At 48.4% G+C, this 27,049-nt stretch overlaps 1 protein-coding gene across 3 annotated transcripts in view; it reads left to right on the top strand.

Annotated features, from left to right (window-relative positions):
- BTBD9 (BTB domain containing 9) overlaps positions 1 to 27,049 on the top strand; it is a 260,533-nt gene that overhangs the window by 31,591 nt on the left and 201,893 nt on the right. For all 3 annotated transcript variants that reach the window (XM_029047292.2, XM_029047291.2, XM_029047293.2), the window contains exons 5-6: positions 633 to 852; positions 1,574 to 1,693. In XM_029047292.2, coding sequence (XP_028903125.1) covers positions 633 to 852; positions 1,574 to 1,693 — 340 coding nt within the window. The remainder of the gene's footprint in view (positions 1 to 632; positions 853 to 1,573; positions 1,694 to 27,049) is intronic.

Raw genomic sequence — 27,049 nt, 5'->3', positions numbered from 1 at the left:
CATCGTCGTCATTATTACAGTAGGATTAGCCGGACTGATCCCTACTTTACTGAACTTTATTTTTCAAGGGTATTTGTTTAGCGCTTGCTATGTGCCAGTCACTGTACTAAGCGCTGGGGTAGATACAGGCTCACGAGGTTGGTCCCAATCCACGTCCCACGTGGGACTCACAGTCTTAATCCCCATTTTACGGATGAGGTAACGGAGGCCCAGTGAAGTGACTTGCCCCAGCTCACGCAGCAGACGAGTGGCAGAGCTGGGATTAGAATCCTGGCCCTTCTGAGTTCCAGGCCCGGGCTCTAGCCACCAGGCCACGCTGCTTCTTGGTGAGAGCGGCGTCGTTAGTTTTAAAATAAAAGCAGAGCCATTATTTGTGTGTGTGCTCTTTTTGTTGGCTTAATGATCGGCGACTCGACCCGATTTCCTATTTCGGTTACATACGTTATTTCCTGCGTGTTTTCTAATGCAAACACTCACCCGATCCTCCTCAAAGACTGATATTCCAGTCAGCCCTACCCCGAATTCCTTCTTGTTTTTTTTTTAAAACAAAAAGATGTTCTAAGCTTTGTCAGAAGAAGGCAAATTAACGAGGAATCTTCCACGTCGCCTGTTTTTCCTCTCTTGCCCCGTAGTACCCGAAGAGAACATCGCCACTATGAAGTACGGCGCCCAGGTGGTGAAAGGGGAACTGAAATCGGCCCTGTTGGACGGGGACACGCAGAATTACGATTTGGACCACGGCTTTTCGAGGCACCCGATCGACGACGACTGCCGCTCGGGCATCGAGATTAAGCTCGGCCAGCCGTCCATCGTCAATCACATCCGGATTCTCCTGTGGGATCGCGATAGCCGGTACGCGATCGCCGTGGGGTGGACTCGAAGCCGAACGACCGTGGGCCGGTCCGCGTTCCCCTCCCTGCCGCCGAGGGTTTGGGTTTGGCCACCTGCCGTCGTTTATGGGGGAGGAAATCTTAGCATTGTAGACTGTAAGCACGTTGCGGACAGGGAACGTGTCTACCAACTCTCTTATGTTGGGCTTTCAGTTTAGAGAGGGAGGCAGACATTCATAGAAATAAATACGGGCAGGAATTTCCATCGGGCGGCTAGCGGTGATTACTAAGAGCTCACCGTGCGCAGAGCACTGTTCTAAACACTTCGGAGAGAGCAAGGCTAAAGGCACGATCCCTGTCCTCAGCGAGTTCACGGTCTCCCGGGTGACTCTGTACCTCCCGTGGAAAGAGGCTCTCTCGGCCTGGAGCTGGCACCTTCCGTTTTACACTGCCGTATCAATCTTCCAAACGCAAGCGATGAAAAGTCCGTTTCAGAGTGGAGTTGGAAGTGTGGAAACCAACTGGGGCTTCATGCGTTCAGTCGTATTTTGAGGGCTTACTGTGTGCAGAGCAGTGTTCTAAGTGCTTGGGAGAGTACAAAATAACAATAAGCAGACCCATGCCCTCCCCACATCAAGCTCACAATGTGGAAGTCACAGCTAAACTTTAATTGGCATAGTTTGGTTTTGGATTTTTCTGATGGTTGTTTCCTTCCCATTTTTCTTTTTTCCCCCAATCCAAAGGTCTTATTCCTATTACATCGAGGTGTCAATGGATGAGCTGGATTGGATCAGAGTGATCGACCACTCAAAATACCTGTGTCGCTCCTGGCAGAAACTGTATTTTCCTGCCCGCGTCTGCAGGTGAGTGTGCATAGGTGTATGTCGCTTCGTATCTGGGCAGTATAAAAGTGTGTGAACGTATCGAATTTTCAATAATTTTTAGGAGTTAAGCGGACCTGAGCTTTCACCCTCAGTAAGAGGAAGCCGTCCAGCTACCAGAAGGGTCAGAATCGGCGGGTGATGCGGAAATCTATTTCCCGCCTGCAGAGCTGCAGAAATAAGGATAATTGTTGCGTCCTGCTCCGCTTGCTGGCTTGAAAAAGGGTTACCGCTCACTGGCCGCCGACGTGTAACTCCAAAGGCCGTGACGGCAGAAGGGCTGTCCCGTGAGCATCCTAAAGGACAGCAGAGTCCTCCTAAGTAGGCTGCACTCGGGTAAATCTGGTTAGCTGAGAAAGAAGGGGAGAGAAAAGTGGTGATGCAGCGTATGCCATCAAGAGCATTTGGGCCCTTTCCCGGAGCACAGGCAAGGTTTCGGCCCTCTCCGGACTCCTAAGAGGAGCTCCTGTTAGGGGTCGATTCACCGTCACAGACCCTCAGGAAGGATGCTCGTATTCGTGGCCCTGATACTATTCGTTTTGACACCCCAAACTTGCTTCACAATGGCCGATTTCATAACGTCCTTCCGGTTTCTCCCCGGTTGACTCCGGTCGCCAATTGCGTGCTTGGTGCTCAGGTGTTGGACGGGGAAGAGAACGCACGGCCTCACGCCAGGGTCCGAGCACTGATGCTCTTACCTCAGCCCCCCTTGCCACTGAAGGCCGGGGAGACCGGTGGTACACACACGCACACTCTCACACACACCCTCACACCTGGGTTCTAGCACCGATAGCTCGTCATCGTGGGCACGGTCGACCGGTGGTAGTCCCCTCTCTCCTTGAATTGGGAAATCCCCCTTGGGTCTCCTTTCCTTACTCACTGCCTCGCCTGAAGCTTTTTTAGCCTTTTTTCCATTTTCCGGGTGGGCCCCCCCCCCCCCCCCCCCAAGCGCTCTTCCTAGCCTCGTTCCTCTGACTTCTTCAGCCCCCCGGAGCTAGAAAAAGATTGTCGTGAAGGTATTTAGCCCTTCAAAGAGGACTGCGTGCAATGTCTGCCCCTAAAATCCAGTTTGAGTATCGATCGAAGGCCAACACGAGGCTTGACGCTGACGGGGCACAGGGGATTTTCTGAAGAGGGATTGAGCATGAGCCGTGGTTTCAAGGTGTTGGCAAAACAGAGGACTTTGCGGAGGGGGGGGGGAGGGCGGTCACGTGTTCTCACTTTCACACCAAGATGATAAGAGAAGAGCCTCACTCGGTGGCAATTTTGATGCCATTTTTGTGTCCGAAATATTCAACGACGCTTTGTACACGTCTTTTATCGTGACTGGCCTCAGAGATCTTCTGGCGCGGGAGTGAGGAAAATCAATTTGGTTTCCTCAGTGAGGGACTAGAGTGGCTCTGGTTTTGCAGCGTCTCTTTTGTCAGAGGGCTTTTGAATGGATTAAAATGAAAGAGGCAAGACGTCGAGCGAAGACTGCTCACCGAAACTGCCTAGGGATAGCCCGGGAGCGACTAAGGGGGATTCGAGGAGAAAGGAAAATGTCATTTGCATTGGCTAGAGCGTTAGCTTTTCGCAGATGAAAAACAAGGAAAACAAGAACTGAAATGTCTAATTCTGGTGGGCGGGACTTGCATCGGGATCTAATTTGGAATGGAAGGGAAGCTGTTCGGTTTTCTATAAGCGCAGCGTCTGGCAGATTTTAGTGGCGGGGAAGATCGGGACCAAGAAAAACATTGTACGCTAGTGGGGGACGGAGAAATACATTAGGAGGGGGAGGTGGGCCAACTCTGGAACCCAAAGTTTCCTCACACCGGAGCGGGATTGGCCGATGGGAAGTTAAGGGAGGGAGATGGGAAGAGAACCACAGAATAAGAGGACAGTTTCCCTCCTCCCCTGACCCACCCCCTCCTCAACTAAGGCCACGGAGTGATTCTAGGAAGATGAAGTAGCCGACGGCGTCCAACTCAACAGGAAGGTGGGAAGCGGGTTAGTGTTCTACTAATTCCGGTGTCTCCCATTGAGAGCGTAAGCTGCTTGAGGGTGGGGTACGTCCGTGTTTCTTTTCTTAACTTCTCTGTGCCTCAGTTACCTCATCTGGAAAATGGGGATTAAAAGAGTGAGCCCCATCCGGGACTACCTTACCAAATACCACCATTTATTTTTCAAATTTGTTTTCTATTTCCCCAACACGTAGTGCAGTGTACTTAGCAGGTGCTCAGTGAATGTCATCACTCCAACCTATGTTCCCTTGAAGACGTTTCGCTTTGGCAAGCACGTCTTCACGGGACATCGCCGCTGACGGACTGTTAGGCAGGATGATTGGCTTTAGGTAGTTTTTCCACCAGAGCCTCGAAGTGATGTTGTGTAAGCCCGGCAGTGGGCAGGGATCGTCTCTATCTGCTGCCCAATTGTCCATTCCAAGCGCTTAGTACAGTGCTCTGCACGTAGTGAGCGCTCGATAAATACTGTCGAATGAATGAATGAATGTTGTGGAGAGGCGGCTTGGCCTAGTGGATAGAAGGACCTGGGTTCTAATGCCGACCGCTCCGCCACCTGTCTGCTCCGTGACCGTGGGCGGATCACTTCTCTGTGCCTCGGTTACGTGATTTGTCCATATTATGGTCTGTATCCGCCCGTAGACTGTAAGCTCGTTGTGGGCAGGGGACGTGTCTTCCGACTCAGTAGTACTGTACTCTCCCAAGCGCGTAGTACGGCGCGCTTCACACAGCACCTAGTAAATTTCACCTATTTGCACTGATTTAGTCCCTACTTGCGGGTCTGTAGATCTATCAGTTTGAAAAACAGGTTTCTTCTGCCGAAATAATTGGCGTCTCTGCCATCGTTCTCTCAGACATTGTACTTCTGCTTTCATGTCTCAAGGAGCATTTTTACAATTTGCATTATATATTATCACAATCTTAATCCCCATTTTACGGTAATATCTGTACTTGTTTTTAAGAATCACCGGTAAGATTTGCTTCCCCGTCACTTTCTAACGCAGTCCGAGGACTCGCATTTTGACGTCTTCGGATGTGTGTTGGAATATAGATAGCGTCTTTTTTTTTTTTTTTAGTAAATCTTTTAGTTCACAACTTGCCCAAAAAAGACCCCAAAACCTAATTTTTTTTTTTTAACAGTTCAATTTTAACAGCAGACAGCTATTAAACCGAAGAGCAGCGTCTTACCAGAATGCGAAACAAAATGTAGCCACATGGTGTCACTAAATTATAACGTTCGTTTCTCTTTTAGCCAAACGGAATATTAGATTGCGGCTTTACCATATTCAATCACAACCCTTAGGCTGGTGAAACGGTATCTGTGAAATCAGTTGCGCTGTTGGAAATCTTCCACCGGTAGAACCTCAATGGAAGAGCGCGCCCTACTCAAATAAAAGAGCTAGAAATGGCCCTCGTGGTGACGATGATGATCTCGCGTCATAGGTGACGGAGGAGCCGTGTTCCGGCCGTGGGACCGGGAACCCTCCGGTGATACGTGCCGTGCCGTTCACGCTCCGTTATCTCTGACAGGTGGGTACCCACTGAGACAGTGGGGGCATCGAGCAGGAAAAAGCATCTCCAGCGTAGCCTTAGCCGTTAAGAGTTGGGCAACTTTAGCAGAATCGTCACTGCTGAGCGTCTCTGCCTATGACGACACGAATAACAACTGTGATGATAATGGGACTTGTTAAGCGCTTCCTCTGTGCCGTGCACCGTTCTAAGCACCGGGGTAGATACAAGTTGATCGCGTTGGATGCAGTCCCTGTCTGAAATGGGGCTCACGCTCTTAATCCCCATTTTCCAGATGAGGGAACTGCGGCTCGGAGAAACAAAGTGACTCGCCCAAGGTAATAATAATAATAATGTTGGTATCTGTTAAGCGCTTACTATGTGCAGAGCACTGTTCTAAGCGCCGGGGTAGACACGGGAATCGGGTTGTCCCACGTGGGGCTCACAGTCTTCATCCCCATTTTCCAGATGAGGTCACTGAGGCACAGAGAAGCGAAGTGACTTGCCCACAGTCACACAGCTGCCAAGTGGCAGAGCCGGGATTCGAACCCATGACCTCTGACTCCAAAGCCCGTGCTCTCTCCACCGAGCCACACTGCTTCTCCGCGGCAGGCACGCGGTCGAGCCGGGATGAGAACCCACGTCCTCCCGACGCCCGGGACCGGGCTCTACCCGCAGAAACCGCGCTGCTTCTCACGGCCGCGCCTCCGTACGAACCGAGGGGAGAAACGAGGCAGATGCCCGTCTCTGAAGTCCGCACGCCGCCTTTCCGCCGGAAGAGCTCGAGGACCTCTCGAATTCTACGTCTAACCGTTTCTAAAGTGCCGTGCCCGTTAAGGATCCGTAGGGAGAGTGGGAGCGTGAGAAAGTGAACGGAAGGAAGGCCAGATGGGGATTCAGATGGAAGGGGGTGTCTGGGGAAAAGCAAGCAGCCCGTTTATCCGAAGGAAAAAACCTCCCAGAACAAACTAAGTAATGAGCTTCCTGGGGCCAAGTGGGCTCCCGATGATGTTTGAAGAATTAGCGGGTGTGGGGGAGCCCTCAGCTCATCACAGCCTCCCTGAGCGAACGGTGTGCATGGGGGTGAGGAACAGATGGCTGATGAGGCGGGTGGGCAGGACTTGCTCATCAGGCACAGTGCATCTGGGTAATTTATTAAGGGAGGTCAGATCCGAACTCCTCTTCCGCGGTAAGTGGGACATATCCGTTCAGCTCCCTCGGCTAGTCGACTTCTCTCAAATATCCTTCAGATTGGTGTTCCGACCGATTGCCACACGTAGAGATCTTTGTTCATGAAGGTGTGTTTAAAACAACCAAAAGCCCACCCCGGAAACGCATTCGGAAGGACCAGTCTGTGAAAGTAATTTGTGTCGAGATTTTGCTTCGCTCTCTCTCTTTTCTTATTATTGTCCAGGCCTCTCCCAATCCTCCCTCCTCTCTCGTTTTAGTTTTAAGAGGTTCATTTAGACCTCACCTTGGAATGTACGATTCGGCGACGAAGAGGCCTTCCCAGACTGAGCTTCCCCTTTTCCCTCTGCTCCCTCTGCTGCCTCTCTACCCCCCCACCCTTCACCTCCCCTCAGCTAAGCCCCCTTCCCCCCCCCCCCTTTCCCTCTGCTCCTCCCGCTCTCCCCCTCCCCTCAGCACTGTGCTCGTCCGCTCATTTGTATATATTTTTATTACCCTATTTATTTTGTTAATGAGATGTACGTCACCTTGATTCTGTTTATTGCCATTTTAATGAGATGTACATCCCCTTGATTCTATTCAGTGCTATTGTCTTTGTCCGTCTCCCCCGATTAGACTGTAAGCCCGTCAGCGGGCAGGGACAGTCTCTATCTGTGGCCGATCTGTACATTCCAAGCGCTTAGTACAGCGCTCTGCACATAGAAAGCGCTCAATAAATAGTATCGAATGAATTTAAATTTTCCGAGAAGCGTACAGCGTGCCCAACAGTGAACTTGACAAACCGAAGAATGCGTTTTCCAGAGATGTTTTGGAGAATATATTTCATCTCCACACTCGGTGCTTCCAGTATGAAATATAGTGGGCCTTTATTTAAGAATAACTTCAGAAGCCACAGTCGGCCTTGGAAGACGGTGTAGAGCGTTGCTTGGTGCGATGAACTCGCCTCTTAGTTTCTCAATAGTGGTAATTGTGCTGTCGGTTAATCGTTCGCTCTGCGCGAAGCGCCGTACTAAGCCCCGGGGTACGATACGGTCAGATTAGGCACAGTCCCAGGCCCACGTGGGGCACACTGATCTTCTGGCTTCATTTCCTGAAAGAGTTTCCTGCAGCTTCTCCCCGTTACCAGCTTCCCAGTAATTCTTTTCTGCAGAGAATCTCTTCAGACCACGGGCTGCTTTCTCAGCTCAGGTGTTTTGTACTTGCCCTGTCTGCCCAGTAAGTCAGAACATGCTATCTCCCCGTCGTGTTTTGGGAGTCATTTGAGATTTTGATGTCGTAGAACTTCCCTTTCAATGGTATCTGTTAACCGCTTACTATGCACCAGGCACTCTGCCGAGCGCTGGGGTAGATACAAGCTAATCTGGTTGATTGTAGGCCCACATGGTGCTCAGAATTAACCCCCATTTTACAGATGAGGTAGGTGAAGCGTGGAGAATTTCAGGAACTTGCCCAAGGCCACCCGGCAGACAGGTGGGCGGACCCGGGATTAGAAACCAGGGCCTTCTGACGCCCAGGCCCGTGCTCCAACCGTTAGGCCGCGTTGTTTCTCTGCATCTTAGTTATCTGGGATGCCAGGTGGTTTTCGGTCGTGGTCTTAATCGATATCGCTTTGGTTTTTTGGATCTGTCCTTTTCCGTTTAGGAGAAGGGTTAAGAGTATAAATAAACCTGTTTCTTCAAATATGCCCTTTTCTACAGGAAATGTTATTGCAGAAGCAATCGTGACATGCTTCGCTATTGCTGCCCGGGCTTTATTTGTTGCTCTCTCTGCCGGGGCATGTGTGTTTCGTTTAGTTAACGGTACCCTGAGATCCCCAAAGCAATCATATCCTGAGTTAAGATCAGATAGCATTAGTTTCTCCTTATAAGTGATGTCACCCTTTCGTTTATTGAATCGGGCACCGAGATTTCCCCAAAGCCAACGGTCTGCCCCAAGTTAACCTACCCGACCCATTCCGCGGAGCTCCCCACTCCCTCCTAACCAGGCCTCCCGCTTCAATCATACCCACGTTGTTCAAGTAACGGAACAAAAGTTCAGGCCTCCGGTCACTTGGCTGTCCGCCCTCCTCCGGATCGAACGGCCCACTTGGAGCGGTTTTGAGATTGTGGCAACCATTTTTTAGTTCGCTGAAGATTCGGAAGCTCTTAGAGAGGCCTAGTAAATTAAGTTAATGGAAGGCGGCGCGGGTTTTCTTAAGCAAAGAGCTTTCGGATCCACCCTCCTTAGATAAAGGGTCTTTTTGGTCAGAGACAGGAAGCTGTTTTTAGCCAGTGCCGCCTTCTAATTTTTGTGCCAGCACTCATCGATCTGAAGAAAGCGGTTTTAGATCATTAGCTGGTCGAGGATCCCTCGATTATTGGATGCTTAGTGGATGCTTCCGTCATGAATATGTACTTTAGACTCACTTCCCTTCTGAGCACCATGCCCACAAATCCTTTATTCATCCTACCTCCCAGGGCACGTTCAATATTCCAAACGGACCGCATCACGTACTCCTTGCAAGCAAACAGCCGATAGCTTTGATGTAGGAAAGGTACTTCTTTTTTAGTTATTTTTAAAAAATGGTATTTCTTTTAGGTGCCGGGCACTGGGGTACGTACAAGCTAATCAGGTTGAACACGGTCCCTGGCCCACGTGGGGCTCACGGTCTTTATTCCCGTTTTACAGATGAGGGAACCGAGGCCCAGAGAAGCGAAGCAACTTGCCCGAGGTCACACAGCAGACAGGTGGCAGAGCCGGGGTTAGAGCCGGCTCCTTCTGACTGCCAGGGCCCTGCTTATCCACTAGACCTTGCCGCTTCTGAATGGAGATCAGAGGGGTAGTCTGGTGAGACATCTGCCCAGAGGTGATACGAAGGCTTTGCGAGTGGATAAATCCCCCGAGAAAGGGATTGGGATTGTAGAATGAGAAGAATGGAGATCCTCCGGAAAAGAGCTTCCTAAGACTACAGCGAGACTGTGAAGCCCACCTGTGACAGGGACTGCGTCCAACCCCATTTGCTCATAACCACCCCAGTGCTTAGTCCAGCGCCCGGGACATAATGAGCGCTCAGCGGATACCGTCGTCATTATGAGATTGCCAGCCAGTGGGTGAGAGGAAGATCAGAGTGTTTTGCAGTCAGTCAGTGCTTGCTGAGTGCTTACTGTGTGGAGCACTGCACTGAGCACTCGGGAGAGCACGGCAGAATTAGCAGTCACGTCGCCTGCCCGTAAGGAACTCTCTGGGCGGAAGGAGCGATCCACGGGTTCGAAGGCAGCCGGGAGGTCAGAGAGAAGTGGAACCCAGGCTCGGCAACGGGGAGGTCATCGGTGTCCCGCGGCGAACATCTCGGCGGCCCCGGACAGATACATCTGGAGAACAGCTCATTAGTTCCGCAAAGTTTCCAAGGCGATGCCAGGCCTCTCGGGATGAAAAAGAGCGGCACCGCGGGCAAAAAAATGATTTTCTAATCCTTCTTTCTCCAGGAAGCTTGCTTGAAACAGAATGCTGTGAACATTCAAGCTCATTATTAATACAGTAATCAGAGAGCCCTGCTCCGCGACCGTTCTAGGAAATACAAATTCCCTGGGTTAAGGGAGCGCTCTGTTGACACAAGAGTGGCCCAGGGGGGAGAGAGAGGCCAGAAGTGAAACCAGATTGTGTGTCAGCTGCCAGGACTTCTGGGCCGAGTGCCAGGGCGCACTTGCCCCTCCAAAAATGAATCTTCGGGAATGGAAATGAGAGTCGGATCCCCGCGGGAAGCCGTGCTGTCGTGAACGTAGGGACCTCTTCCAGTCAGGTGCCAGAGTGATAGGAAGGGAGGGGAGAGGAGGAGTTCGAGTCTCGAGTCTGACCTACTTTGTGGGGTACGATCATTTCTTGTCTCCGTCCTCTTTCATTGTGTTTCAGATGGTAATTTCATGAGCCGATCGCTATTCTTCCGAACGATACAAGGTCATCTGTACATGTGACTCCGTTTGGCAGGGTAGGAAGTGAAGGGTTCGGTTTCTAATAGTCATGGAAATTCTGCGCACACCCTGAAGCCATTAGACTGTAACAGCTGTTTTAGTTCATTTCACCCTGCAAAAGAAAATGTGCAGAGCAAAATGATCAGTAATTATGTATTTTGAAAGCTAAACCTCCAGTTACAGAAAGAGCTAATTTACACATTAGATACTGATAAAGCTACAGCGCGCTCTGGCTTTCAAAGTTGCTCTTATCTCTTGCCCAAGACTATAAAAGAGAGTCTAGGCTAGAAGACGTTTCGACTTCTTTCTCGTTTTTCTTTTTCTTCTTCTTTTTTATTTTTTTGAAAGCCCCTTTTAGCACTTCCCGTTGTAATCGTGTGACTGGAAATAAGCAACCGTACGAAGCTGATATTTTTTCTAAAGCGAAAAAGCGATTTTTTTTGAGGGGTGGGTTGTAGGCCCATTCCACTTCTCTTCGGTCTGTTGATCGGTGTTCACCATCCCTGTCCCGTATATTGTTGTCGTTTGAGAGCAAGGATGCCTTTTCTTCCATAACAGATGAGGGGCATGGTTTGTTGGGATATATGAGCTCACTGGAGATGTATCTACGTGTGTATCTTTGAAGCCTGCCGAATCGCACTTAAAATCACCACTCGGACTGTGAAACAGATAACGAGGCCCCATTTCTGGTTAATTTGCCCATTTAGATATCTGTACACAAGAGAAAAGAACACAATGATACTGATTTATTTTTGTGCTTTCAAATCTGCACCCAACAGCTGTCAGCAACCATTGTGTTTAAACATCGTTCTTCGCGGAGGAAGGTCGGAGCCCATCCTGTGTTTTAAAAAGAACAACTTATTTTTGATTTGACGCCCAGGGACAGAGTTTCAGGTTGATGCGTGGCGTTCTCGTACCGGTGAGCTGTAAAGCGCAGCGGTGTTTTGTTTTTTTCCTTCAGTGAGCAGCCACTTTTCGATGCAGCTCTTTTTGAAGAATTCAGAGCAATCAATCAGTGATATTCCTTGAGTGCTTACTGTGTGCAGAACACGGTGCTAAGTGCATGGGAGAGTACAGTATAACAGGGTTGGTAGACCTGTTCCCCGCCCACATTGAGCTTTCAGTCTAGAAGGAAGCATAAGAAAGAAATATTCCATCAATTGATACTGTCGAAAAATCAAACTGCAGGCATCAGAGATGATTGGGACGTATTGATTCTGCCCGTCGTGGGACCTTAGGTCTGGAAGGGATCTCAAGAGATCAGTTAGACCCTCACCTTAACTCTTGACGGAAGTGCCCCCACCCTACCACCAGAAGTCGGTTCTCGGTTTTATTCTTAAATCTCCTGAGGAGGAATTGTACAACCGCCCCCCTTAATAATAATCGCGGTATTTGTTTAGTGCTTACTGCGTGCCGTGCACTGTACTAAGCGCTGGGATAGGTACAAGATGATTGAGGTAGACACAGGCCCTAGTCTCACATGGGGCTCACAGTCTTAATCCCCACTTAGCATTCATCTAAGTTATAAGATATAAGTATATAAGATATATATATACTTATGTATCTAAGTATACTCGGTCTCAGTATAAAGAAACTGAGACCCAGAGCAATGAAGTGACTTGCCCAAGGTCACGGAGAAGACACGGGGAGGAGTCGGGATTAGGTTCCTGGTTCTCGGACTCCCGGGCCCGTGTTCTCTCCACTGGGCCGCCCTGCTTCTCGTTTAATTGTTGGCTTGCTTTTCGCAGGACTTATAATCGGACAGGTCTTCCCAGCCGATCAATAAGTGGTATTTATTGAGCACTCACTGTGTGCGGACGATTGTGCTGAGGGCTTTGGGATAGCGCAGTACCAGGGAGGTGGTATATAAGTTCCCTCTCCACGAGGAGCAAACTAGAGAGGCGTTTTCAGTCTCGATCTAAAGCCTATTCTTTTGCATTTTAAGCTGTTCCTTTCGGAGACGGACTGGCTACCCTCTCTACCTCGGTCTAGGATGGAATTGTTGCGGTGGATATCGAGAACATTAACTGTACCTTTTAATGCCCAATTTCCCCCTCACCTCTGTGGCTTTAAATGGGCAGAAGGACACTTGTGTTTCTTGTACCCTGTTACAGCTTCACTGTTTGCCTTAAAAGGAGTTCGATTTGAGATTGGACTCAGCGGGGCTCAGTGGCAAGAGCCCGGGCTTAGGAGTCGGAGGTCATGGGTTCCAATCCCAGCGCTGCCACTTGTCAGCTGTGTGACTGTGGGCAGGTCGCTTGACTTCTCTGTGCCTCAGTAACCTCATCGGTAAAATGGGGATTAAGATTGTGAGCCTCCCGTGGGACAGCCGGATTACCCTGTATCTCCCCCAGCGCTTAGAACAGTGCTCTGCACATAGTAAGCGCTTAACAAGTACCAACATTATTATTATTATTAGTCAAGCCCCCCCACCCCTTTTTATGTTTTTTTAAGCACCTACTGTGCCCCAAGCACCGTACTAAATGCTGGGGGAGTTACAGGGTAATAAATTGGACACCGTCCACGTCCCACGGGGGCCTCACTGTATTCATCCCCATTTTATAGACGAGGTAACCGAGGCCCCGCAAGTGACGTTACTTGCCCGAGGTCACACAGCAAACAAGAGGTAGAGCCGGGATTGGAATCCAGGCCCTCTTGACTCCCAGGCCCCAGTGTGGACTACTGGGCCACACTGCCTCCAGTCTTTAAGGCCAGTACCAACACACTGCGTATGATCGATGAAATCAGAAGGATCCAGGGGAGAGTCTAAGGTACCGTGAACGAACACATTGGCTTAGTGTGCTCCACGTGGTAACTACGTTACTTGGATAAGGTTTCTGTCATATCAGTGTGTGGGGTGAAAACCCTTTCAGAATTGAAATGGGTTGTGGATGTGCTGTTGGAGAAGAAGCGGTTCGGATTTTGGGCCGTGCAGCGTAGTTCTGGTTTATATAATCGGTAGGTATTGGCTCGGTGGAAAAAGCCCGGGCTTGGGGGTCAGAGGTCATGGGTTCTAATCCCGGCTCCGCCACCGGCCGGGCGTGTGACTTCGGGCAAGTCCCTTAACTTCTCTGTGCTTCAGTTACCTCATCTGTAAAATGGGGATGAAGACTGTGAGCCCCACGTGGGACAACTCGATTAACTTGTATCCCCCCCAGCACTTAGAATGGTGCTTGGCACATAGTAAGCGGTTAACAAGTGCCATCGCTATTATTATTATTGTAGCTTCCTTCCTGAGAATGGAGCCCAGGTACAAGAATCTTCTGCTCTTTGCTGGTAAGCACCGTCGTCTCTTTCCGGGCCCCAACGAATTAGAAGGCAAGAAGATGAGAGCGGTGTACAGATTGGGCTTGTTTTCTGTTGATGGGAGGCCAGACAGGTTTGCCAGGTGACAAAAGATTGAGAATCACTGTACCATGTTAGACCTTACCATCACACTCGAGCGTTTTGGCCGTAACACTGTCAGCGTGCGGTCGTCATCTCTGAAGCCCAGGGATATGTGTCTTTTCCCAGAGCGTCCCGCAAGTACTCATTTTCGGGTGTAAGCTCCTTGAGAGTGGGTACTGAGACCACTCCCGCTCTCGAGCACTTAGTACAGCACTCTGCACAGACTGTAAGCCCGTCACCGGGCGGGGACTGTCTCTATCCGTTGCCGAATTGTACATTCCAAGCGCTTAGTACAGTGCCCTGCACCTAGTAAGCGCTCAGCAAATACTCTTGAATGAATAAGCACTGAACAGACGCCCCCGGTTGGTTGATGAAGCGAGGGTGGAGGAGAAAAAAGCATTTTTCCATGCGGGAGCACAGCCTCGGGGTTGATCGGGAACCTCCCGATAGTCGGAAAATTGCAGCTGTAGCTCTCGGTGAGCATAATTTGGCCTATCTGTGGGCTTGGCGAGCCTCGAGGAGGTAAGAAGAATAGTTTCCTTTCCCTTGCTGGCTGGAGTCGATTGTGCAGGGAGATTGCTTTCAGAAGGCCCCCGACATTAATTCTGCTGTGGCAGTCTGCTTTTGAACGTCTTTCCTTGCCACGTAGAGGCCTGTAGAATTGGGAGGAAACACAAAGCCGAAGCCTCGTCCCAGAGTTGCCGCTGTTTCAGCCACTTCGGATGATTCGTTATGATATCTCGACGCTTACCGTGTGCCAGCCACTGTACTCAGCGCCACTTGGGCGAAGGTGGCTGATGACTCGGAGGGTAGTAGGAGATCATTTTGTGAATATTTGAGTGCTCTAAATTTTGCCTAGAGCAGAAGAGCGTCTTTAAGGGACACGGCCAGTGTTTGCAGTAATGATCTTCTTTTAATATAATAATAATAATTGTGGTATTTGTTAAGCGCTTACTATGTGCCAGGCACTGTACTAAGCGTTGGAGAGCGTACAAGCAGATAGGGTTGACACAGCCCCTCTCCCACGTGGGGCTCTCAGTCTCAATCCCCATTTTACAGATGGGGAAGCAGCGTGGCTCAGCGGAAGGAGCCCGGGCTTCGGAGTCAGAGGTCATGGGTTCGACTCCCGGCTCTGCCACCCGTCAGCTGTGTGACTGTGGGCAGGTCACTTCACTGTGCCCCAGTGACCTCATCTGTAAAATGGGGATTAACTGTGAGCCTCACGTGGGACGACCCGACGACCCTGTATCTCCCCCAGCGCTTAGAACAGTGCTCTGCATATAGTAAGCGCTTAACACATACCAACATAATTATTATTATTATGAGGGAACTGAGGCCCAGAGAAGTGAAGTGGCTTCCTCGAGGTCACACAGCCGACACGTAGCGGAGCCGGACTTAGAACCCGTGACCTTCTGATTCCCAGGCCCGGGCTCTATCAACTACGCCATAATATAACTCGTTACTACTGCTTTTGCATTCACATTTCATCTGAATTGCGTGGGACTGTCGACAAGCAGCAGCGGGCAAGTTGAGGCTTGCTTTCCTGGAGCTGGAATTAAAAAAAAAAAAAAAAAAAATGTATTCCCTGGGAAAAGTCAAAAGCAGTTCTTCCATCTCAGAGGTGTCGAATTGGCATTGTGCGGCTTGCAGTGGGTCCCTCGTTTGGTGTCGCGGTACCATGTGGAAAGCATGGGAACTCCGCGCCGGGCATGGTGCGAACCTAGTAATAGTTGTGAAATTGCTTTCCACCGACACCCCAGCACCGTGGACGTCTTTCAACTCTTCCTCTTACGGTAAATCGCGTAACTTTTATAGGAGGCCGATCGCGGCGGGGCAGCATAAGGTCGATGATGATTGAGACGCCAATTTACACACCTGAATCCCATTTGTTATCTAAGATGAAGAAGTCGGGGGCGCAACTCACCACGGGAACGTGGTCCGTTTCACCGTCCCCTCTCTCTCTCTTTATTAGTAATAGGGTGTCGACTGTCGGGGGATTTTCCTTGGTGTTGGGGGGTAATCGTCGAGAGGCCATTTTAAATTAATAAAAACTAAGCACAGAATCAGTGAAATACACGTTAAGCGTTTACCACGTGCCAAGCACTCTTGTAAGCGCTGGGGTAGATACGAGGTTGATCAGGTTGTCCCATGTGGGGCTCACGGTCTTCATCCCCATTTTCCAGATGAGGTAACTGAGGCACAGAGAAGTGAAGCGACTTGCCCAAAGTCACCCAGCCGACAGATGGCGGAGGCGGGATTAGAACCCACGTGCTCCGACTCCCAAGCCCGGGCTCTTGTCATTAGGCCGCGCTGCTTCGCTACCCCACCCAGAGTTAGCCAGTTTCTAGGGAAGAAGTCATTGCTCCCTAGGTGACGAAATGAAAGGAATCCCAAAAGGTTTAAACCCCAGGTAGCATTTCAGTGATTGGATATATTTAAGAATATATGTTGTCGAAACCGGTACGTATTAAAAGGAGCAGTCGACGTCACTGAGTCTTGGTGTTTGCTTCACTGCCCTCTTTTGGTGTTCAATCCTTGCTGGCATTCCCTCCCATCCGGAGAGCGTAAATAAAAAGCGTGGATGTTGTGGATTTCTTTTAAAAAGTCCTAAGGTCACGATCTTTCCAATTTACCCTGCGGTGCGATAAAACCGAATCACCGGAAGGCAGGGATAATCAAAGATCACCTCAGTGGTCGGAAACCATCCTCGTTGGGGGGGCAGGGCGTGGGACGCCTCGTAAGCTTTCACGCAGGGAATGTGTTATATTTTGAAACTGTACTCTCCCACGCGCTTAGTGCAGAACACCGCACCCGGTGAGCGCTCAGTAAATACAATTGACTGACCGACTGCTCTGCGCACAGTAAGCGCTCAATAAATACGATTGACTGACTGATTTGATGAAGTATGTGCCTCGGTGGGTTACTCCTCTCAGGAGTTGAGAAATGCTTCTTTCCCCCAACATTATCGGGTTTAATCACATGAACCGGGGCTTTCACCCTAGCTTTACTCTGTGGGCCCCCAGGGAGGTTAAATAAAGTTTAGGAGCTGGTGGGCTGCTCCATTTAAGGCGATTTTGAATGGATCCGGTCTCGAGAGACTTCTTCTGGGTGAATTCAGTGTCTTCTCTGCAGAGGCTTGGGTTATGATGTGGTTTAGAAAAACCGAAAATAACAAGTTTGAGGTTTCTTTTGTGGCGTCATGGGTTTTCTTTGGCTGAAAAGAATTGGCCAGAAAACAGATGGCTGTTAACAGCAGTGTTCCCCCGATGCAAAAGCAGAGATTCAGTGTTTGTCATTTGGCCTCTGCACGTGCCTTTCTAGAGGCACGATATTCTTGCAGAACAGGAAGTGCGGAGTGAAAGCGGATTCCGCCTTTGCGATATTTGTATTTTGGGAAGCGGAGCTCAGTATTGTGTATCGCTTTGGCTTTGAACGTGGGTGAGAGACTCCTCGTGTCCATCGTTGTGTTGCATCAACGAGTGAGAAAACAGTCATATCTGTTGCGATTATACGGTTCAGTCTCAGATCAAGCGAATCCTAAACCTTGGTGGTTTTAGCTAAGTTAAACGGAAGCAGCGTGCGCGAATGTAGTTGTGGCAAATTCAACATAAAATGAAATTTTCTTCAGTTGGGGATGGAACGAGAACATTTGTCAAATCTAGGAATAATCTCAATGGAATATAAAAGAGCAAATTCTTTCGCATATGTTGAGGCAATTTGCCAGTTTGCGTTACCCAAGGCAAGAAAAGGGAAATTAATGCAGATTGTCTTTTTTATCCCAACATTTCTTTGTGTGTGCTAACAAATTTGCTAAAAAAAAACTTGGTAGTTTTCTGCAGGTGCAGGCTATCATTTTTGAATAACTGAAAACTTGCAACCCAATTGAGCATCAAAAATTAAAGAAAAAATGTAATTGTGTTGGACAAAAAAATAATAAGCTAAGGGATTTACAGCCAGTAAATGTCAGTTTACGTAATCACTCGGTCAGTCGACGGTATTTACTGAGCATTTACTGTGTATAACCCAGTCTGCTGAGCACTCGGAAGAGTACGACGCAATAGATTTGGTAGGCACATTCCCCGCCCGCATGGAGCTAGAGGGGGACACAGGCATTGAAATAAATTACAGATAGGAGAAATGGGAGAGTATAAAGGTATGCAAACAAGTGTTGTGACTCTGGGTGTGGGGTGAATATCAAGCGCTTAAGGGATCCAGATCCAGGTTGCCTAGGTGATGCAGATCAGAGCAGTAGAGGAAATGAGGGCTTAGGGAAAGCCTCTTGGTGGAGATGTGATTTTAGGAGGGCTTTGAAGGTAGGGAGAATGGCGGTCCGTCAGATATGAAGGGGGAGGGAGCTCCGGGCCAGAGGGAGGATGCGGGCCAGCTTTCATGACGGATTAAATATATGGGTTGAATGAGAGATGAGCCGACTCCACCCCAAACCCCACAGTGATTTATGTACGTATCTTTAAATTGCATTATAAACTATTCATTCATATTAATGTCTCTCTTCCCCTCTAGACTGTAAGCTCGTTACGAGCAGAGAACGTGTCTGCTAAATCTGTCATATTGTACTCTCCCAAGTGCTCAGTACAGTGCTCTGCTCCCAAGCGCTCAATTAATGCCATTGATGGATTGATTGATCGAAGATAACGTGAAGCTTATAGACTTGGGACAAGGAGGATGGTGGTGACGTCCAAAGGGACGGGTGAATCTCGGGGAGGACAGGGTTTGGGTGAGAAGATGAGGTTGTGTGTGGATTTTGTTGTTGTTGTAGTTTTAATACGTAAAAAAGCAGGTAAACACGGGCGAAAAGAAGCCCCACATTTATTCTCCGTCTGGGTACTGTGAAGTGTCGGTTCGGAATTGGAGGCGTCACCGATCCTCTTCAAGGTCACGGTCACAGATAGAATGAGTTATTCAGATGTCCCTCTGGAAGATTGACGTCTCATTCGGTGGCACATTCTCACGCTGTGAATCGCTCCCGCTCTCATTTTTGGTTTGGATGATCTTAGTCTGAGGATTGCCTTTCCGATTTCAGTAACTCTTGGAGGGACACTGAATTGCTCTTCACAGGTTTATGATGTGTCACTCGCATTTCCTTGGCTGCGAATCTGCAATTAGATTCTAAAAGGTGTATTAGATTACATCTAGAAAACTTGCAGAGTTTTGGCGGAGAAGATAACCTTCACTTTTTGTTAAAGGGAGAAGATTCTAGGGACAACATCGTGATCCGGAGACATCTGGGAAGAGATGGTCCACCCAGGACGTTTACCGGGTTCTTTTTAGTCATGGGTTGTATTGTTCCCAGTCGAAGACCCTTCCTTGCTGTTAGGGATTTTTACTGGAGCCACTTTGGTCATGACTTTTGTCCAGTCACATCTATTTCCAGATGAATTTATCGCTCATTTTGAAAACCCTCCTCTTTGAAGAGAGAGAGAGTATTTCAAACCGTTCTTCTCCGTGTCGGGTTATAGTAATGTAAAGGTAGATTGTACTTCTGGTTTGAATTTGTTGACGGTGACCCTTCCCCAACTTTGACTCTCTGTTGGGAAGTCTGCGTCTTCCTGTTGAGTGACTTTTGCCTGCTTTGAGTAAGATCCTTTATTGTGCAATTTCCCCCTTTGATGTACAGTCTGGACTTCATCTCTCCTTTTATGAATCTCTCTCTAGAGAGAAAAAATAGTTCTGAATTGAACTCATCCAAAGTCTGAATTCTGAGAGTTTTGCTTTGGCTGTAACTGTATATTCACAGGGTTTCACCTAGAAATGTTGAGTTTCACAGTATTGAACCTAGAAGGCACATTTTAAGAGAAGACAAAACTATGACTTTCAGAAAGCTCATGGGTAAAAACCCAAATAGATACCTCTGAAAAAAGACGTTATCCGACCAAAGAACGGGAAGAAATGATTACTGATGATTTCAATTTCCAGTAAATTACCAAGCATACGTAACAGGCTGCGAAGAGTGATGGTTCCTCTGCTGTATTTCATGCTGCCTTCACAGATAAGTGTGTAAATGAGAGGGAAACGGATTGTTTCAGCTTGGCGGATCTCTACCCTTTTGGTGGAATGAAAATGGATGAAATTGAAATAATTGTATCGCTCCAAGATGAAACTAAAAACTGTAAATGTTTCTGATCCGATTCTAGGGGGTTGTGTACTGCGGATTAGAAGCGCGAAAATATCCTCCGAATCGCAGAAAACTAAGCGACAATCACAAATGGGGGGGGGGGGGGGGTGTAACGATCATTTTTGTGTCATTTACATGCAAAAGTGTGGAATTTGTCAGTGAGATTGCAGTTTATCGCTAGAAGGATCCCCCCCCCCCCCCAGATTCCTTAAACCGTTGAAGGATTTTTTATAATAGGGAACCTTTCCTCAGCTTCCCAGATTCCATTGGTCCTCTCTGGAACCGGGTGGACCAACCTCATTGGCGTTAAACATTTATCGCTTCACAAAAGGCCCAGGGAGTTTGAAAAAGATTATCTCTTAAAAAATATAGCCCAGAATAGCAGCACTCGGAAAACTTCCAGGCTTTTAGAGTAAAAAGAAAGAGCCTGTGGGGCTTTTCGAGTCCAATGGGATAGAAGCTCAGCCTTGCGCCGAATGGCCATTTCCGAGCTGTGCGTGTGCATAACGGTCAAAATGGGTCATCCTAAATATCCCCCGTCTTTCGGTGGCAATTGCTCCTATTAAAAATTTCCATCCTTATTGGATTCCTCTGTATTGGTAGCAATTATGTCCCCCCCATGGTATTCCAGTAATAATTACACTCCCTTTTTTTCAAGCAACTCTCTAAATGTGTTTATGCAATGCACACGTTCAGTTAAATACAGGGCCGGCTTCCGACACCTGGTCACCCGTCCCCCCACCCCCTGCAAGTTTCCTCACCACCTGGAGCCCGCCTCAGGGGTTACGAATAGCTCATAACGGCTCGCCCCAATCCCAGTAGGCACGCACCCGGAAAGCAGGTTGAAGATGGTGAACAACGAGAAAAAAACCCGTACATTACACTCTCAGGGCCTTATCCCACAAGCGTCCAGTGGGATTTACAAAAAAATGTCTTTACACTGGTGGCTCTCCTCTAGCTCTCACCCCGTTTCCAACTGCGATAATTATACCAGCAAGGGCGCATTCTTGGCTTTCCCAGTCAATCGAGGTCCCCATTCGGAGCACATAAGGAAAGGTACTGGTTTAAATGCGCCAACCTGGAATGACGGCGAGGGGCGGGGAAACGTATTTGGAGGATGTTGGCACGGAGAAGCCAACTCTGCTGGTATTTGGCAGTTGGCTCCCGAGCCTGTCGCGTGACTGGATGGAGTCCGACGGAATTTGGTTTTTGGATGTTTTACCAACTCCATTGTTTTGTAGTCTCCCAAGCTCTTAGTATCCCGCCGCCGACCTCCGGCCCACTTCCTGCCTCTGGCCTGGAAATACTGATAGTAATAATAATGATGGTATTTGTTAAGCGCTTACTGTGTGCCAGACACCGTTCTAAGGGCCGGGTTAGACACAAGATAATCAAGTTGTCCCAAGTGGGGCTCACAGTGTCAAACCCCATCTTACAGATGAGGTAACTGAGGCCCGGAGAAACTAAGTGACTTGCCCAAAGTCACACAGCTGACAAGTGGCAGAGCTGGGATTAGAACCCACCACCTCTGGAAAGCCCTCCCTCTTCATATCTGACAGACAGTGACTCTCCCTTCAAAGCCTTATGGAAGGCCCATCTCCTCCAAAAGGCCTTCCCCGGCTGAGCCCTCTTTTCCCCTTCTCCCACCTCGTCTGCGTCACCCTGACTCGCTCCCTTTATTCATCCCCCTTCCCAACCCCACAGCATTTATGTCCAAATGCATAATTTATTTACTTACATTAAAGTCCGTCTCCCCCTCTAGACTGTGAGCTCGTTGTGGGCAGGGAATGTGCCTGTTATAGTGTTCTGTTGTACTCTCCCAAGTACTTAGTACAGGGCTCTGCACACACTGTGTTCAATAAATACATCTAAATGAATGAGTACGGTGCCCTGCACGCGGTAAATGTCCAGTAAATGCCATCAATTGATTTAAAGATCTCTGACGTTGAACCTTCTTGCTGATCTTCAAGGATTTTGTCTCCAGGGATTTGAAGGTGTTTTCCGTGACCCCCCTTTTTTTTGACTCCTTTACCCGCCTGGTCCAGTAGAGCCCTTTTCTGTTGGCCTTGAAAAACAAGATGTACAGTTTTTATAAACATATTTATTAAAAAACAACAAAACCCGAACTACATCGGGCTTTTCGTTCTGTTAGCGTTTTGTATCTGCTTTTGTGCCCAAAGGCAACTTGAGATGAACGTATCTTTTATAAATCTTAAATAAAAAATAAATACTTTATGGTTTTGGGATTCGAAAGTGTATAATATGCTGTAAGTCAATGTATCTGTAATGCAGTAAAGTTTACTGCATTGCCAACCTGTTCATCAAAAATATAGCTTATGGATTACTACCATAATCCACAAAACGGACCCCGCTGTGGTATATTTTATTTTGAATTGTAGTGCCCTTAAGATTTGTGTTATTACTTAGCACTTATTAAATGCCAACAGTATGCCAGGCACCCTTACCTAGTCTTAAAGTACGCTGGTGAAATAAATAGGAAGATGCGAGAGAAAAAGTAGTCGAGCACTAAGTTGCCAGAAGTCCGTGAATCTATCATTTCTGGGGAGAACGAGAAAGAGTTCCACCAGAAGTGGATTTTGAGGAGACGGGCCGGCAGAGGGTCATCCAAATGTTTGGTTTGGGGGATTGCGTGGGGTACTTCCCGCCCCCAGGTTAGGTTCTATTTTTCATCCTTTCAGTCTTTTTTTAAATGCTCTCTTGTGAATCTTCTCCAGTTTCTCCGCAGCCTTTTAAACCTATGGTGGCCAAAAGAAGGCAGAGAATTGTGATATGGGTCTGAGTAATTTAATTTAATGTCGGTATTTGTTAAGCACTTACTATGTGCCGAGCACTGTTCCCTCAGTAGTGTTTATTGAGCGCTTACTATGTGCAGAGCACTGTACTAAGCGCTTGGAATGTACAAATGGGCAACAGATGGAGACAACCGGTCTAAGCGCTGGGGTAGATACAGGGTAATCAGGTTGTCCCATGTGAGGTTCACAGTCTTCATCCCCATTTTACAGATGAGGGAACTGCGGCACGGAGAAGTGAAGTGACTTGCCCACGGTCCCACAGCTGACAAGTGGCAGAGTCTGAATTCGAACCCGTGACCTCTGTCTCCCGAGCCCAGGCTCTTTCCACTGAGCCACGCTGAGTAGAGCGGAGGGTAGCAGAAAGTCACTTCCCAACTCCGGCACGTTGCGCTCCTAGGAATATATCCTAGTTGTAGACTCTGTTGGCTTTTTTAGTGGTCTGTTGCATTGTACGTTCCAAGCGCTTAGCACGGTGCTCTGCGCTCAATAAATACGATCGAATGATTGAACGAGTATTATATTGCAGAGACGTTAGGAAACTTCCGAACGCTTGTGATCCCCGATCTTTTGCGAAGCAGCGTGGCCCGGTAGATCGAGCCCGGGCCTGGGAGTGAGGAGGGACCTGGGTTGTAATCCCAACTCTGCCACTCGCCTGCCGTGTGGCCTTGGGCAAGTCACGTCACTACTCTCTGCCTCTGGTCCCTCACCTGTAAGATGAGGAATAAGAGCCTGAGCCCCCATGTGGAACGTGGACTGTGACCAACCTGATTCGCTTGTATCTACCCCAGCGCTTCGAACAGTTAGCACAGAGTAGGCGCTTAACAAATACCGTAGAAAAAGAAGAGAACCCTGCATTCCCGTTGCATGGGGCCGACCTGCTAGAGGCGTCGCTCGTGACGAGGGAACCGACACACTTCTCTGTTCCTCGGATCCCTCATCTGTAAAATGGGGATTAAGAGTGTGAGCCCCACGTGGGACGGGGACTGTGTCCAAGCTCATTACCTAGTAGCTCTCCCAGCAGTTAGAACAGTGCTTGGCACATAGCAAATAACAAGTACCGTAATGATTATTGGTATTAATGAGCAGTCTCGTCAGCGGCCGTCGTAACAGAGGATGCTGCTGGGTAGATGGGGCATTCTGTGAGTCACAACGTGGCTCGTGCCGCGTAGCTTTGGAGAAGAAACAGCTCAGGAAGGAGGGTAAACCACACGTGTCGACTCTCTCCATTTCCTTGAGACCCTCTTGCCATCGCTGAGGAAAAGGAGAGAGTGAGAATGACACAGTGGCAGCAGGATAAGACAGAACGATCAGTCAATCAGTCGGTCGTACTTGTTGAGCACTTAAGAGGACAGTGATGGAACGGAGGCCGGGATGTCCCCGTGTGCGTGGAGAATGGATCCATTTAAGTTACCCTTTCTTTTTGCTTCATCTGCAAGAGGCTGTAGATCCTAAGTGCGTATCGTAATCACAAATACAGTGGTTATGTGAATGCCCGAGGTGCTAAATATGATGAGCGAGATGAGACTCCAAAGAAACGGAGGCAACTGCTTTTCTGAAATATTTATGTTAACGTCTGTCTCCCCCTGTAGACTCTCAGCTTGTCGTGGGCAGGGAGCGTGTCTCCCGAGCCTGTGATGTCGTAGCATCCCTCAGTACAGTATTCAGCACACAGTAAGCACTGAATAGATAAGAACTGAAGCAGGAAGAGTTTGAGAATCCCGTGGCGAACTTAGAATTGCCTACTTTTCCTCAACAGAGGACCTAAAATACTCCTTCCGATGGGTACGTGGTAGGCAGTTACCCTATGGACAGAAAACGTATGGGAGTCTGACCGCCAAGAGCATGTGAAGCTTGGAGTTTCCACCACCAGTTTCCAGTTGGATTCCATTGATCTTCTCACTGGCCTCCTGGAATTTACGGCATTAGGCGTTTTGGTGTTTAAAAAACAATGGAATCTATTTGGGGGCTTGTTTAACTCTTAACTCTTCTGCTCCTTGATTTCCTTTGACTGTTGGGATGTCCTTGGTCTAATTTATCAGCCTGGAAAAAAAAGGAGTAGTCTGACTTTCTATAAAGTGGCCTGCCAAGCGAAAAATCAATGGAGCCGGCATTCTTATCTGTTCAGTTGGCAGCAAGTATTACTCTCTGGGGCAAATGACCGTTTTCAAAGCTCAATTAAGGAGAAGTGTCTTATTCGTTACATATGTCCTAGGTATAAAGTAGAATCATAAGAGCAAATTAAGAACGGAAGTGCGATGGCAGTTTCCCTTGGTTAATTATTTGATACTGAGTACGTATAATTTTACTATCTTGAATTTCACCGGTCTATGGAGCGTATTTAATCCCACATGTTAGGAAAAGAGCCAAAATGAATATCCCAGTTACGCTTTCTTTTATATGTTATCTGTTAAGCGCTTACTGTGTGCCAGGTGCTGTACCAAGTCCTGGGGTAGATACCAGCTAATCAGGTTGAACGCGGCCCGTGTCTGACATAGGGTTCACGGTTTTAATCCCCGCTTTACAGATGCGGTAACTGAGACAGAAAGCAGTTAAGCGACTTGCCCAAGGTCACACAGCAAACGATCGTGGGGACCGCAGTCAGAACCCAGGTCCTTCCGACTCCCAGGCCCCTGCTCTATCCACTCGGCCACGCCGCTTCCCGTCGAAGCCTTTATTTGAAGGAGAGCCATAAGTTTATCCCCACATTTCCCCATATTTAAAAGCTGTCGGGGCTTGTAGGCGTGTCCGATGGATCATTTATTCCTCGCCTTTTGCGTGGAAAACACGGCAAGGACCGGATGGCCTCAGCATCACACGTTCTGCCTGAGTCGAAACTGTTGACCGCTAAATGTCCAGCCCCAGCCCTGGAGGGTGGTGCAGTCCAGAGAGTTACAAGACAAATCCATTCACACCATTCACTTCTCAGGAGAAGACAGGCCAGACGAATGATTTAGAGGTGTTTCACCCACCCTCCATTTTCGCTCCTCTAATGCCAACCTACTTGTTGTACCTCGATCTCGCCGCCGACCTCTCGCCCACATCTTGCCTCTGACCTGGAACGCCCTCCGTCCGACAGACGATCACTCTCCCCACCTTCCAAGCCGTATTGAAAACCCACGTCCTCCAGGAGGCTTTCCCTGACTAATCCCTCCTTCCCTCTTTTTCCACTCCCTTCTGCGTCGCCCTGACTTGCCCCCTTTATTCCACCCCCACCGCTTCCAGCCCCACGGCACTTATGTACATATTCATAATTTATTTATCTTAATGTCTGGCTCCTCTAGACTATAAACTCATCATGGGCAGGGGCTGTGTCTGCTATACTGTTCTGTTGTACTCTCCCAAGTGCTTAGCACAGTGCCCTGCACACAGTAAGCGTTCAGCAGATAGGATTGTTTGATCGTTGTAATCTCCCAGATCCTGGAAAATGCACTTGATTTTTTTTTTTTCCCTGAGGGATTCCCCTCTGTGACTGTTTATAATTGGGCGCGTATTCCTTCCCCAGAACCCAGTCGTAGCATTCGAAGGTGAGACCGGTTCTGAGCTTCAATTGTGTAAAGGTGTTCTGTTTTTTTTAAGCAAATTTGCAATTTCTTATTTACCACACGGCGTTCTGTGCCTCATCGCCCCTGCCAGAGGCGCCGTATATGTGCGGTTGTCATGATGTAAGAGGAAGTGTTGAATATGTTTAGATAGTACTTTGTTCCCTTAAAAAAAATTCTTCAGTAAGAAAATGATGCACTCGTTAAATCTGTTCCTTAAGAGTAGGTGGGAGGAATTACTATCGATCTAATGGATTTAATAGTTCATATACAAAGTCTATGGAATAGAAGTAATATTCTTCAGCTGAGTAACTGCAGATTAATCCTTCAGACAGAATTCGGGAAGCATCTGTAAAACTGGAAAATTACTTTTTCCTTCCCTTTTTCCGACACAACTGGCCTAAATATATTTCCCGGGTTCCTTTTAGCTTTTTAAATTAAATTACATCTACATAAGTAGCGCTACTAAAATTATATGAAAAGTTGAATTAAAATCATAAAATATAAACGGTAGGTTCTTCGTAGCTGCATTTCACACTTGGGCCAGACATTTACGCGTGATGGCGGCGTTGAAGGATAATCAGAGGTCAAACGCGGGGGGCAAACAACCCCCGCCGTAAATTATGCCGAAGGGGTCGACGGTTACTTTTAGCTTTTGGCCGTAACCGGTTGTCCCTTTAAGGTTGGTGACGGAGTTAACATCTGCGTTTCTCTTTGCATCTTCGTCTTTTCCTTTATCAGAAGCCCTGTCACGATGGTCTTTGATAAGCGCTTACTGTGGGCCGAGCACTGTTCTAAGCGCTGGGGTAGATACGGGATAAT

This window comes from Ornithorhynchus anatinus, chromosome 19, assembly GCF_004115215.2.
Source record: "Ornithorhynchus anatinus isolate Pmale09 chromosome 19, mOrnAna1.pri.v4, whole genome shotgun sequence".
NCBI lineage: Eukaryota > Metazoa > Chordata > Mammalia > Monotremata > Ornithorhynchidae > Ornithorhynchus > Ornithorhynchus anatinus.
This window is presented reverse-complemented; position numbering and strand designations above follow the sequence as displayed.